Genomic DNA, 15,085 nt, shown 5'->3' with positions numbered 1-15,085 from the left:
GCATCTTTGTACTGAAGAGATTAAAAGAAAAGAAAATATAAAAAAATATATAGATAAATTTCTCACATGGGATAATAGTTGATAATATTTGTTCAATCTTTTTCTTTCTTCATTCTCTCCTTTTCATATTTTTGGTCATTATTTCAAGGAAGCAGTAATCAGACATCATTCATTTTGGTTATATCTATGTAAATTTTCTTTGTCTTTTATTCCCAACACTAAACATCAATATTATTACCTCTTTCTTTCCTTCTGCATTTTCTTCTCATTCCCATAAGTCTTCCATTTATTCATATTCAAACAGCATAAATCTTTTGTCTCATATTCCACACTCTAACTATTGCCATTCCATTTTATTCCCTTCCTTCTGCATTATTTATTTAGCATCTTATTATTTAGAAGCCCACAAGTGTTCAGCTGCCCTTCACTTGAGCTTCATTCACATTAAATATTCATCTTCACTCCTCACTAGTTATATCCAATCAATTAATTAGGTAGACTATTCATAGCTATAGCCTTACTAAGATTACTATTATGCTCCTCTTGTGATATAAAGATTTAAATACATGTATCGACTTCTTCTCAACCACAAGAGTTAGACAGTTTTCATACCTAGTAATTTTCCAACTAAGATTCCAATACTATAGCTTCACCTGTGTCATATGTTGAGCAGGTTAATTCAAACACCTTCAACCATAAAAGTTACATAAATCCTTCATAACGTCAAGTATTCATCTTTCACTCCACACTAGTTATATTCAATCAATTAAGTAGGTAGAATTTTCATTTATATATTTCTACTAAGAGGGCTAACACTATGCTCCTCTTGTGACATATACTCGTAGATCTAAATACCAACTTCTCCTCAACCGTAAGAGTTACACAGACTTTTCATACCAAATAATTTTCCTACAAAGATTCCAATACTATAGTTTCATCTGTGTCATCGGTTGATCAGGTTAATTCAAATACCTTCAACCATAACAGCTACGTAAATCCTTCGTAACGACTTCCTTAGTGAGAGCATCCATTAACCACCATTTTCTCTTCTGTTCTGTGCATTGAGTACATAAATTTCCAGCACTGTTTTCCCACTCACAATGAACAAGTTATGAAAGTGAAATATAAGTTTTTTTATAAGTTTTCCGAACAATTCAACTACACCCAAGTTTCTCTCCTAGTTACCAATACTACTCCCAACTACTATTTTCCACAGAGAGGATGAATGAACCAGCTATGAGGAAATATACTGGAGATAACTTGACTTTTGAGACTATTACCATAATGAGTGATTTCAGTACCTTTGTTTCTCATCGATCATTATGCATTATGTATGAGTAAATATATTGAAGATAACTTGATTTTCATAAATATTTCCATAAAGAGCAAATTCCACTACCTATGTTTCTCTTGTACCATCAGGCATTACGTAGACACAACAAAACTGCTTCCCTACTAAGGTGAACTGAATATGATTGTGCTGGAAGGAGACGCATAATTTCCATAACTATTTTAGAGATGGAGTTTCATACCTGCTTTCCTAATGAGTGAATTTCAATATCTCTGTTTCCTCTTCCAAAGTTAAGCAGACACATTTCCGATATTTCCTGCACTAAGAGCATCACCACCATGAAAGAATACATGGAAGAGACACTTTTCATAACTATCCCCCTAATCAAGACAATTCAAAATACCCATGATCCTCTGCCATATAAACTAAATAGACACATTTCTAACAACTGAAATGATGAACTACTACTACCAAAAATATACTTGGAGAGGGAGAGATGCATTAAATCACAACTAAATCCATGATAGGAGAGTTTGAGTACCCATTGTCACCACTCCCACTGACAGAATGAACCAGAGTTGCGAGAGAATGTGTGTTTTCAGCCTCAGTTCAGGAAGCAAGACAAGGCTGGAGGAGGCCGGCACTGCAGCTCTACAGGTGGGCCTCCTCCCTCTCCCCTGTGGCCCCATAAGGACCCGTCTCCCCCTTCAATGGTCTGCAAGGAAAGTATGCAACAGTGAGAGGAAAAGCAAATCAATGGAAGGTAAAAATTCAAACTAAGCAAAATTTGAATGGAGATAAATAAAATAGAAAATAAAATAAGGAAAAATCAAAATAGAAGAGGAAAAATAAGCAAAATCTAAATGAATACAAAATTTTAAAAAACTCATAATGGATGAAATTCAGAAAAAAAAAATAAAAGCTGAAACTCTAAAACGAAATCAAATAATATAAAATTCGGAGCAAATTAAATATAAAAGAAATATTGTTAACACAAAGAACTTGAATCTGAATGCAGTAAAATTATGAAAATATGAACAGTAGAGATGAAACAATATGGGTAAAATAATAAACTAATACACACAGCAAAGCACTAAATGGCAAAATAAAAGTACATAACACTACAATGAAAACTAAAATCAAACAACACATTAAGAAACATAAACATTAAACCGTAGAAAAAACAGATAAAAGAAAATAATATACAAGACACAACATAAATTACAACAAATCAAATGAAGGAAATACAAATGAGAGATGGAAAGACAAGAAATAGAAGCAAACTCCCACAAAATATGATAACGAATATATCACTGTGCCGCCCGAATGCACAGCTGACAATGGAGAGAGAGAGAGAGAGAGAGAGAGAGAGAGAGAGAGAGAGAGAGAGAGAGAGAGAGAGAGAGAGAGAGAGAGAGAGAGAGAGAGAGAGAGAAAACCATATCTCAGAACACCACACCAAAGAATGACAAGCCACACTAATCCTCATCATGTCACCTACTCAGAGATTTTTTTTTTATTTTCTCATTTGTTTATCATTTCTCTTCCATCAGACACTCCTGCAATGAAGAAAAAGTCTGCTCATTTTTCACAACAAGCAATATTACACCACACTGGAACCTACACACTTGAGAAGGAAGGACAGTAACAATGATGGTGTTTATAAGCATCACCACCGATCAGTGCTCCCTTGATTCCCCGACAGTGTTGCATCACCACCTAACTGTTCAGTGTACGTACAATGCTGCACTGTTACCACCACTATCATCAAAATTAGCAATGTGGTAAAATTAGCAATGTGGTCAAGCTCACAGTCTATCTCTCTTCTCACTTTCTTTCATCCCTTCTCTTCCCACCTTTTTCTTAGCTAGCGACCTTCTTTTCTTCACTCCCTTTATAAAAAAAATTAATACCACCACCATCACCATCACACTCTCTCATGCTACACCCTCAAGCCAGTTCTACCCTCACCCTACCTCACCTTGTCTGACCCTATTTTTTTATGTAAGAGGAGGTAATCTGGCTAAAGGCAACAAAAAACAAACAAAAAAGCCACACTTAGATGCCAGTTCCGGAGCAGGTCCGAGAGAGTTAGCCAAAAGAATGAGATGTCTTGAAACCTCCCTCTTCAATGAGTTCAGGTAGTGACAGACAGAAGGAGACAAAAATGTATAGGAAAATAGGGCAAGCTGCAAGACCACCCCAAGAAAACATTAGGTCAACACAAGGTGGCCGCTGAATGAAACACACCTATTTCCACCTATCACTATTACCCTTACCTATAGATTTGCTTGATTTAAAGAAGCAAAGACTTAGAGCAGAGTTACAAAGAGTGAGAGCACCAGAAAGGAATGTAATAGAGAGGAATGACTGACTGACACACACACACACACACACACACACACACACACACACACACACACACAAACAGTACCAATCCCCAATAAATGTCCCATAAAGGTGTGCTACTCTCTGTCTACCTGGTCAGTGGCACTGTTACCTACAGATGGTGCCACATGTAACTACCAACTTTCTCACTCTATCTGTGTTACGAGCCTGGATTTCCACTTCTAGAGATGGCTAGGTACAGATTCTGTCACACTCTCTCTCTCTCTCTCTCTCTCTCTTTTCCATTTACAGACAACTAACTTTTCATTCTCTTACTCACTGTCTGCCTTACAAACCTCAATTTCCACTTACAAACAACTGATTCTCTCACTCTATCTATGCTTTAGGAACTTCACTTTTTACTTACACAAACAACTAACTATTCATTCTCTCTATTTTCTAGGAACCTTTGTTATCACTTACAAAATACAACTACTCTATCTCTATCCCTGCTCTAAAAACCTTAATTTCCACTTACTCTTTCTCTCATAATGCAAACAGACAGATGCAATATTGCTTTCCACTCTAAAGTTTGTTCTAAGTAGAGAGGACGGACGGGAGGACAGGAGGGAGGGAGATGTAGAGGGAAGGGAAGGATGGAGAGAGAAAAAGAGAAGCCACAGAACTTGAAACTCACACACACATACGTACACACAGAGTAACAATGAATATTAAAAAAAGTCCAAGAAGAATAAATACAAAACAAGTCAATCTGAGTGACTGGAGGAATCCAAAAGCTTCACTCGGAGAACTGGACTCTCTACTCTTCCTTGTGGAGTGAAATTTTGCTTTGACAATCCTGTACCAGTCCTGTGTTTCCTGAGTGGATGCAGAGATGGGAAGCAGGGGATGGGAGGCAGGGGATGGGAGGGGCAGAGACAGGGTGAGGGAAGGGCTGTAAAAAACTGTAAGGATTTTTTTAGCACATATTATAAAGGGAGTGAGGGAGAAAGATGCACTGGATGGATGGTATATAAGACTGTGTTCTTAAACGTTTTGGTGTTTTATCGCTACTTGTTAACAGGCTCTACTGGAGGTTACTTGTTCTTTTATGACGTCTGTGGTAGTTTAACAAGGATTTTGCTATTGGAAGGATAAAAAACACAGTGAAAATCTTGACTTCATCACCTCAGTGGCCTTGGAAAACAGTGGTGATGGGAAAACAAAGCGTTTAAGACTACGAACAACTGAAGGTGTCATGCAAACCCTGCCAGCATCATCACCAACCTAACCATTGCCACCACCACTATGTACCAGTATCACCATTACCACCACCACCACCGCACCCCATGGCAGTGCTGGCGGCTTCTCAGAGACTGCCAGGAACTCACACACACCTGGTCTGCGTCAAGGCTGTGGGCACAATGAGTTAATGGGATAGGGGTGGAAAAAATATGGGAGGGTATGGAAGATTTAGTTGTGGAATGGTAGACTTGTAGTGTAGCAACGGGCCAGTACATACCATCGACCGCTGTGCTCTGGTTGTTTATCGGAGATGACAATATCATCCTGTGACGACCCTTTACAGTAACACCACTCAGCTATCAACACAGATATACAATGAACCAAAAGTCGTCATTCATATCACTACCACCTGATGCATTTTGAGACACACCACTACACCACCACCACCATCCCATCACAGCCTTATGCAGTAACACCACTCAGCTATCGGTGTACAGATAAACAATGAACCAAAAGTCTTCACTCACATCACTGACACTTAATAAATCCTGAGACACACTTGAGGGCTACACCACTACACCACAACACCACTATGATCCCATGACAACCCTATGTATTAACACTGCTCAGCTATTAACATACAAGCAAAAGTCTTCCTTCACATCACCACCACTTGAGGGTTACACCACTACAACACAACACCACTATGATCCTGTGCCAGCCTTGAACAACACCACAACTACACAAACAACACAAATATGCCATGAACTATGTCTTCATTCACATCACTGCCTCCTGATGCATTTTGAGACACACTTGAGGGCTTCCCCATAACACCACATTACCATCCTGCCATCCTGTCACCACATCACCATCCTGTCACATCCCCATACAGCACCAACACTATAAAGACAACATAAATATACAATGATCCAGAAGTTTTCACTCATATCACTGACACCTAATGCATTCTGAGACACAGCTGAAGGCATCACCACTACCAAACTGTGACAACCCTACAGTATGCCTTGGAAAACTGATAGAACTACTTTAAATCCCTTCAGTACTGGGGCACATTTTTACCTGAAGATTTGTGTATGATTAAACCATTTTATTTACATTAGGAATGGTCTATGGAGGTCAGAAGATTAATGGCCACACTCTTCACTATTTAAATACCTTACATGACTATCTGAAGCTGTCTAGAATCACCAAATAGTAAGCAGAATGAATATGGAAACACGTCATGGTACTGAAGAATTGAATTGTTTCAATTTAAATATATAATGGAATTATGAGTAATTGAAGGACAAGACTAGAAGCTTTCCTCATTTATCTCATCCAGTACACGACAAACAACACACAGCTTGTCTCAATGTCTTGTAAGTAGGTGGATCTAGTGTCAGTCCTTCCATTGAAACATCCTAAAGATTTATCCAATGACACAGTTTTGAGCACCAGTACACCAGTATCCATATGGTAATCCTACACCACATGTTCATCCTGCTCTCATCTCAGAGACGTAACACCAATTAATATTTTATCATCTTATTTCTGAAGGAAGAACGCGACACCAAAAAATCATTCCTTTGGCTGAAGAACTAAAGACAAAGAAAAAAAAAGCACAATCTCTTCAGTACCATGATGCATTTTCCTATTCATTCTGGTGAGCATTTGGTGAATTTCTACAGCTTCAGAAACACATTAAAATAGTGAAGATTGGATATTAATCTTCTGACCTTCATAGACCCTTTCTAATGTCAATAAAAATCTTCTAATCATACATAAAACTCAAGGTAGAAATGCACTCCAGTACTGAAGGGGTTAACAAGGAAACTCCAACAATGAGAGACAGAGAGAGAGAGAGAAAAAACAAACAAACAAAAACTAACACCCTATTCCTCCTTGAGGAAAAAAAAAGAAAGAAAAAAAAATACTTTGGCTGAAAAACTAGACAAAAAAACTTAGCAAGGAAACTTCAACAATGAGAGAGAGCGAACTAACACCTAACACCACCTTGGAAACCACCACCACTATAGCACACCAACCCTCAAACCAGGGAGAGAAGACACCATGATAGCTTATAACCACAACAATAACCACATCAACCTAAGGGAGTTTAAAGGGGCACTGAGCTAGGGCCAAGAGGGCTCAAACAGGGGTCAACAGGGATCAAACAGGGGTCAAATAGGGGTCAAACAGAGGTCAAACAGGTCAAATAGGGTTAAAAAAGGTGATAAGGGATAAGGGATTGAAAGGAAGGAGGGGAGAGAGGAAAGGGGAATGCATGGCTATTTAAGACCTGGGAGTGAGGGGAGTGAGGGGAAAAGGGGACACAGGCACCATCTGCCACCTTACTCACAAGTGATTACTGGTGGTGACGGCGTGGTAGTTACTGCAAGGAGAGGCAAAAGGCTCATCAGCCCTCCATTAGCTCCCATAAAACACTGTATGTCTGATTTTTTTTTTTTGTTGTTGTTTTTCAAGCCACACACAAACACACACGCACATACATACAAACCCACCCACACAACACCGGCTCCTGCTAATCTGATGCACCTCACTCGCCCGCACACTCACTCACGCACTCTGGACATCCTCTCTCTCATCTGTGTCTCTCCATCATCTGTGCAGGCATCCACCCAGCCAGTGCTCTCACAAGGGTATATGTTACTTACCCATACAGTCTTGGGTCCTCTAGGTAATCCCTGTGCGGCATGGAGGGGAAAAGGCTTGTGAAAACTGAGAGCCCTAGCCCACACTCAGGGACACCCACTCACACTCACACACACACACACACACACATTCACACAGCCACACATCATACACACACTTACATCTTCACACGCATATACATTCATACAAGTACATATTTGGTGCTCGTTCATACTAGTTCATGCACTGTGAGGGTGTATGGGTTAGTATGTGGGGTTTAAAATTAAAGTTTTTTTTTTTTATGTAAGAAGTAAGATTTATTCAGTTTTTTTTTTTTTTGTTATTGGGAATTATCTAATTGTTGAGAGAGAGAGAGAGAGAGAGAGAGAGAGAGAGAGAGAGAGAGAGAGAGAGAGAGAGAGAGAGAGAGAGAGAGAGAGAGAGAATGAGTTTTAAAAAGAATAAACAAAAATATATTAAATTTATAACTAGAATATTTTTTCTTAATTGGTTAATGAATTTGAAAGTGGAAAAAAATAATGATAAAAAAATGAAAAATGAAATGTGGAGAGGAGAAAGATGAGTGAAATACACACACACACACACACACACACACACACACACACACACACACACACACACACACACACACACAAGTTGACCGATATTGCATTAGTCGGTATATAAAAGTTATCTCTGCAACTCTTAATAAAAAAATAAATAAATAAAAAATAAATAACTTAATAAAATGCATCCAATCACATCCATAATGAAAAAAATACACACACACACACACACACACACACACACACCATTACAAATAAACCACTTACTGACACATCAACAACACCAAAAAACAACAACAACAACAACACCAGGGACACCACCAACAACACTAACAACAACACCAACAACAACATAAACAACATCAACAAACTACAACACCAATAAGAGAGAAAAGAAGAGAAAGAAAATGAGAGAGAGAGAGAGAGAGAGAGAGAGAGAGAGAGAGAGAGAGAGAGAGAGAGAGAGAGAGAGAGAGAGATAAGCTACACCATAATGAGAGAAATATAGACAGAGACAAAGAGAGAAAAGCAATAAAGAATAATAAAAAGGTGCTCAATATATTTTTTTATCCTGAAAACAAGAATATGTCAGCAGGAAATTGAGAATCGTACTTGTGAAGGAAATTTTTTAAGAGCGACAAGCAACTAGAGAGTTTAAGTGAGACAGTTGAGTGGTGGTAGTGGTGGTGGTGACGGTGGTGGTGGTGGTGGTGACAGAAGCAGTGGTAGGGGTGGTGGTAGCAATAGTGGTGGTGGTGGTGGTGGTAGCTGCAACACTTAAAGTACAGGAGTTTGCAAGACACTCTTACGCTAAAGGATATGATTAATTTCTTCTTTTTTTTATATATATATATACATAATGCACGTAGAATACTGGGAATAAGGGATGTGTGCTTGTTAAGTGTGCGTGTGTGTATCAGTGCCGTGTGTGTGTGCGCTTGTATGCATGTGTTTGTGTGTATGTGTGTATGTGTGTGTGTGTGTGTGCGAGTGAACGTGTGAGGAAGGAACAAAAGGTCTATGAATTACACATCAAATAGCTAAATACGGTAACTATGGAGTAAGGAATTTGTAATCAGCTGCCATGACTTGCCATTGTTGGTGACTGAAGCTAGAAAGGAAAAAGAAAAAAAATATATGTACACTCAATACCAAACTAAGGTATTTTAGAGCGGGACAAAAGGTGAAGGGAGGGTGTGGCTGACTTGTACCTCCGCCATGTTAGGGATTAAGGGGGTGGGCGGGAGGGTGTCGGTCATTTACGAGTGGGGGTGTGAAATCTCGGCGACGTAACGTGATGCACTGTGCTTTTGCCTTGATGTACAGTGCAGTTAGTGGCAGTAGTGGTGGTGGTGGTGGTGGACATGCAGTGAGGTGTATAATCTTTTTTTCTTTTGTTTGTGTAATCAATAATTTGTGTATTGTTATAAAAATCAAGTAATATATCTTTTTTGTTGTGATTGTGGAAATAAATGACTTCTACTATGCTGTATGTAAATGTTGTCTTAATAATGATTCAATTTCTATGCAAACTAGCCATCGATGTATCTATCTACCTAATTATCTATCTGTGTATGCATAGTCAACAAACCATCTATCTATCTATCCATCTTGTCAATGAAGTATCTATCTACTTATTCATCTACCTGTGTGTATGCATAGCCAACAAACCATCAACCTATCTATCCATCTAATCTGTCTATCTATCCATCAATATTTATGTGTGTATATGCGCTTCTGTATGTTATTTCATACTGACATCAATAAGCATGAATTGTCAACTCCTGTCCTTTAAAACACATAAATAATCACATTCCTCTTAGAATTTCACATATATATTGTATGCACACTTGTTTGTATACTGTCTGTGTGTGTGTGTGTGTGTGTGTGTGTGTGTGTGTGTGTGTGTGTGTGTGTGTGTGTGTGTGTGTGTGTGTGTGTGTGTGTGTGTGTGTGTGCTGAAGGAGGCCAGGGAGGGAGGGCAGGGTGTGGAATGGGAGGAGAGGTTAGGTTAGGTCAGGTGGTGCTCACATAACAACATATAACTTACAAAATGCCATTATACTCGGTGCGCCTAGAGCCAATGAGAGAGAGAGAGAGAGAGAGAGAGAGAGAGAGAGAGAGAGAGAGAGAGAGAGAGAGAGAGAGAGAGAGAGAGAGTAGAGAGTAGAGAGTAGAGAGAGCAGGGAGAAACAGACAGCACAAGACAGAAACAACACAGAAACATGAAAAAAGAGACAAAAATACACAGAGAAAGACAGACAGATAGACAAACAGACAGAATGAAAGACACAGATGAAGATTGAGAGGGAAAGAGAAAGAGAGAGAGAGAGAGAAGAGAGGGACAGAGGGAGAGAGGGAGAGGGGGGAAGAAGGTAACATTAGTGGAGAGAAAACCATGGAGTGAGCAGCCTCATAACATTGTCAAAAGGCCTCTCAACATCACAAGCCTTTGAGAGACAACCAGTGAAACAGAAGCTGATGAGAACAAGTAACACTAATGATAATAACAATAACAATAATAATAATAAACTCATGGCATTTACTAACACTAGACAGAGCCACCTTCACTGCAAAACTCACTAGACACACAATACGTAACTAGAAATAGAGGAGGTGGATGATAAATTACATGAAAATAGATATTCCTAAGGGGAGAGAGAAAATATGTTTACTATGGCTCGTATTCTCAAACATTCCTGCCCTTCACCTCCACTATTTCAAAAGGCTTTATCTAAATTTACACAAGATTTATTTAAGGCACTTTTACAGTTCTAGAGGCAGAGTGACAAGATTTCTACATTATTAATTGGAGAAACACTCTTGAGAACATCACTAGCCATCTCTGTGGCTTTAGAAAATAGTTGTGGTGAGAGATTAGAGCATTTTTGTTGTTCCAGAGGCCGAGTGACAAGATTTCTACATTATTAACTGGAGAAACACTCTCGAAAACCCCACCAGTCATCTCTAGCTTTAGAAAATAGTTGTGGTGAGAGAGCAGAACGTTTTTGAATACAGCCCTATGTAGCTTGCTGTCTCTAAATCTCTCCTAAATGACTCTAGTGGCTTGGCTTGCTGGCTACGTAATCTATGGGTCTTAGCATAAAGTAATTAACCCTACAGGACATGACCAGAGAGGGAGAAAATTGATAAACTGTGAAAGATACGAGATTAAGATGAAGGAAGGAAGTGTGATGAAGAAATAAGAGTCAGAGAGATAGACATGAGATAGGGAGAGAGATTAAGAAGAAGGAGGAAAGCCTGAGGATGAAATAGAGTCAGAGAGATGGATAAACAGACATAGAGAGAGGCATTACAGAAGACAAAAGACTATGACTATAATTTTGTATGAGTAAGTAAAGTGGTAAAGTGAAGGAGGAAGGCAGGAGGAGAGGCTGGGACGGTGCGAGCTGGAGTGCATACCAAAAGAATATAAGAAACAGATGCACAGGAGACATCACGGAACTCTGAAATTCACCGACAGAACAACGAAAAGAACGAGGGAGAGCAAAGTATAATAACATGTAAATAATTAAGAGATCAAGACACGGAAATTCATTAAAAGGAAAGAAAAATGTCGAGTAAAGAATGAATGAATGAATGAAGAAAAGAAGGAAGGAATACAGTGTTATAGTCCTTGGGGTGTCCGCTTGGTGGGGGTTGTGCTTCTGCTGTTGTAATGATACTGGGTAAGCCTTCCTCTAGTTAATCTTACCCATTATAGCTACACTTTTTATCATTCTTAATAGTAATAGTCACTTCAATACTATGCTTTAGTTTAGCCAGGTTGAAGTCAATGCCATTTTTCTTTTCTTTTTTCCCCTTTAGGTTCTTGTCAACAGTTCATCACAGTGGTCTCAGTGTTGGCGAGCAGAGCATCCAGTGTTTTGATTCGGCGGTGGGTGTGTTTACTGGTCTGATTTGTGTCTCCGCCAGTGTACGTTAAATTTGAGTTGTTGCAATGGTGCTTTGAGGATTCTGTCCCGCTAAATCATGATGGGTTTGTTATTTAGGTTTCATGAAATTAATTGATAAACTGGACACTTGTAAATTATGATCAACAAGAAGTACTGATTTTTTTTTTTTTAACATTTCATCCACTTTTTGTATTTCTAATCTTTCTTTTTTGTTTCTTTATTCTTATGCATACAAAGAAATTCTGCATTTTTCAAAACAAGAGTGGGTATTGATTCTTTTACCTTTAATATATTTTCAGGATTAACAAAACACAATATTTAAAGATTCTCCATCATAAACACCATATTTGTATCCTTCAATCAGGACAAGGAATAAAAAAGTCAATTCACAGCTTTAAGTAACAAATTGACCATATGTACGTTGAGATCAGCCTTTGCTTGGCCAGACAGAGATAGCTGGCCATGAGAAGCAGGAGGGACCCACCAAGCCACCCCAGACCAATGCTACAGTGTGAGGGTCAAGGCGGCAGAGGAGGAGGGAGGCATTCAACACAGCAGAGAGGGAGAGGCAAGGCAAGATCATTATGTCTGATGCCCCACACAGGATGACAGTGACAACACCAATCCCAAGTACTGACACTCAACAGAAGGCACTTGGTATTAATCTAGACTTTGTGATTAACTTGTAATTAATTCGTTCTGTATTCCAACCATTTAAGGGAATACTACTAAGTTCCCTGGCAGAAATATTCATGAGTTACTAATGCGGGAATACAATAAATAAGTCTTTTTTATTTAGCATCATCTTTTGAGAATGGAAATTTTTAAAACGATAAAAAGGATGATAAAAGAGGCAGAGTATTGGCTTTAAAATCTGAACCAAATGAGTCAATCCACCTTTAAAGCTGAACAGAGCAGTGTGTAAGAGCATCACCATAACAGGAAGAAGCTGAGGAGAGTAAGGGAGAGTAACAAAATAAGTCAAGGCCAGTAGCATCCATCACTCAGACGCTCGGACACATCAGTGCGTTACGGCCACACCAACTCCACTCAGGAACGGAGGTGGAGGTGCGAGGAAGGAACAGGTGGAGGGAAGGACGGTGGGGAGTGAGGTACCGATGAAGGGATGGTACAGGGAGACGGGAAGGTGGAATGTAGTACCTGTCAACCCCTCTGGTGAAGATAGCTGATATCTCCTCGAAGGTTTTGTTCTTGGTCTCCGGCACCTTGTAGTACGTGAAGATCCAGAAGCACCCCAGCAGCACACTAAACGGCAGGAAGGTGTAGTTCTCAAAGGTTTCCTGTGGGAGGGAGGCCAGTGCTCAGTCAGGACACAAGACAGACTTTTTTTTCTTTTCTTTTTTTATACCACATGGGCTTTTAACAGGAATTTCTGGGCTAAAAGAGACATCCTATTTGAAAGCCCACTTGTTAAAGATCCAGGCATTACCCTGAGTAAAGAACCCATCCTACACTCAGACTGTGGCCAGGATTTGAACCTATGCGCTTGAATACCTCTCAGCCCCTAAAGCACGCATGGTTCCACTGTACCATGGCAGCTACACAGTTTTGGAAAGATGGTTTAGATTTCAAAGGTGATGCTGAGAGATATTGACAGATGTGAGTGAAAATAGAGTAAATGTAGTGTGGTTCTCAATGGTTTTCTAATGAGTAGGAGTGGTGTTCAGTTTGCTAGAGAGTTTACAGATGTAGTAGCTAGGAGTATATAAATAGTAAGAAAAAGTATTGTTCTCTAAAGTTTCCTTCAGAATTAGTGATGCTTAATCCCTAGAGTACCATGATACATTTCCTATTCATCCTGTTTATGATCTAGTGATTTTATACAGTTTCAGAAATTTTAATGACGGTTGAAATAGTGAAGACTGTGACCATTAATCTTGTGACCTCCATAGACCCTTCCTAATGTCAATAAAACAGTCTAATCATACACAAATCTAAAGGTAAAAACGTGTCCCAGTATTGAAGGGAGTTATGAGAAGTTTGTGAGGAGAAAAGACATAGAGAGGCTAAGACTTTTGCTGGATGAAGTGAAACTAGAACAGCAAAATGAATATGCCAGGAGATTGGCAGTCAGAGAACTTGTGGGAAGAAAACAGAGATTAGAGGAACTTCTGCTGGATGGAGTGGTGCAGAATTATGGGTAGGTAATAATAACAAAAGCATAGTTCTTGAAGATTTTCCTGTTGAGTGGCAGACTGAGAAAAAGAACCCTAGAGACACAACACTTAATAACTATATCTTTAAACAATTGCCACACAGACACATATTTTGAAAGAACATACATAAAGATAACACATGACTTTTTTTCAAACCCAAACACTTTTCTATTATATACAAAAAGAAGATAAAATGGTATACACACACGCCCGGTAGCTCAGTGGTTAGAGCGCTGGTTTCACAAGCCAGAGGACCGGGGTTCGATTCCCCGGCCGGGTGGAGATATTTGAGTGTGTCTCCTTTCATGTGTAGCCCCTGTTCCCCTGTTCACCTAGCAGTGAGTAGGTACGAGATGTAAATCGAGGAGTTGTGACCTTGTTGTCCCGGTGTGTGGTGTGTGCCTGGTTTCAGGCCTATCCGAAGATCGGAAATAATGAGCTCTGAGCTCGTTCCGTAGGGTAACGTCTGGCTGTCTCGTCAGAGACTGCAGCAGATCAAACAGTGAAACACACACATTTGTACCTGCATCTTGGGGAAGCCTATGCCGACAATGAAGTTAGAGAGCCAATTGACAAGCACCGCGATGGACATGGCAGCGGGGCGCGGGCCTTGGGAGAAGAGCTCGGCAGTGATCATCCAGGGAATGCTGCCAGGGCCCACCGAGAAGAAGATGACGAAGCAGAGGGTGCTGATCACGGAAATGAACGTCATCCACGACATCATTTCCTGCGGACGGGGAGAGGGGAAGAGGTTAGTAGGACACGGAATATCTCTGTCACACGTGGAGTAACATCAATCACTTGAACACTGATACAAGTACTCTGAAACACTTTGGTCTCACGCCATGACTGTTCAAAGGCCACAGTGATGATCGCCCAGGTTTTCAAGGATGTTTCTCCAGTTTG

The 15,085-nt window shown here is 39.7% G+C and overlaps 1 protein-coding gene across 35 annotated transcripts in view; it reads right to left on the bottom strand.

The window, feature by feature from the left end:
• Positions 1 to 15,085, bottom strand: part of LOC123502087 (glucose transporter type 1-like) — a 118,382-nt gene that overhangs the window by 7,750 nt on the left and 95,547 nt on the right. For 16 of the 35 annotated variants that reach the window (XM_045251247.1, XM_045251245.1, XM_045251250.1 and 13 more), the window contains 6 exons: positions 14,703 to 14,906; positions 13,164 to 13,303; positions 10,136 to 10,159; positions 9,179 to 9,196; positions 7,543 to 7,572; positions 7,227 to 7,259 (listed from right to left, as the gene is read on the bottom strand). In XM_045251247.1, the coding sequence (XP_045107182.1) occupies positions 7,227 to 7,259; positions 7,543 to 7,572; positions 9,179 to 9,196; positions 10,136 to 10,159; positions 13,164 to 13,303; positions 14,703 to 14,906 (449 nt within the window). Of the gene's footprint in view, positions 2,007 to 7,226; positions 7,260 to 7,542; positions 7,582 to 9,178; positions 9,197 to 10,135; positions 10,160 to 13,163; positions 13,304 to 14,702; positions 14,907 to 15,085 lie in introns of all 35 variants that reach the window. The other 19 variants (XM_045251252.1, XM_045251268.1, XM_045251257.1 and 16 more) reach the window with 11 other exon arrangements.

Source organism: Portunus trituberculatus, chromosome 10 (genome assembly GCF_017591435.1).
Source record: "Portunus trituberculatus isolate SZX2019 chromosome 10, ASM1759143v1, whole genome shotgun sequence".
NCBI lineage: Eukaryota > Metazoa > Arthropoda > Malacostraca > Decapoda > Portunidae > Portunus > Portunus trituberculatus.
This window is presented reverse-complemented; position numbering and strand designations above follow the sequence as displayed.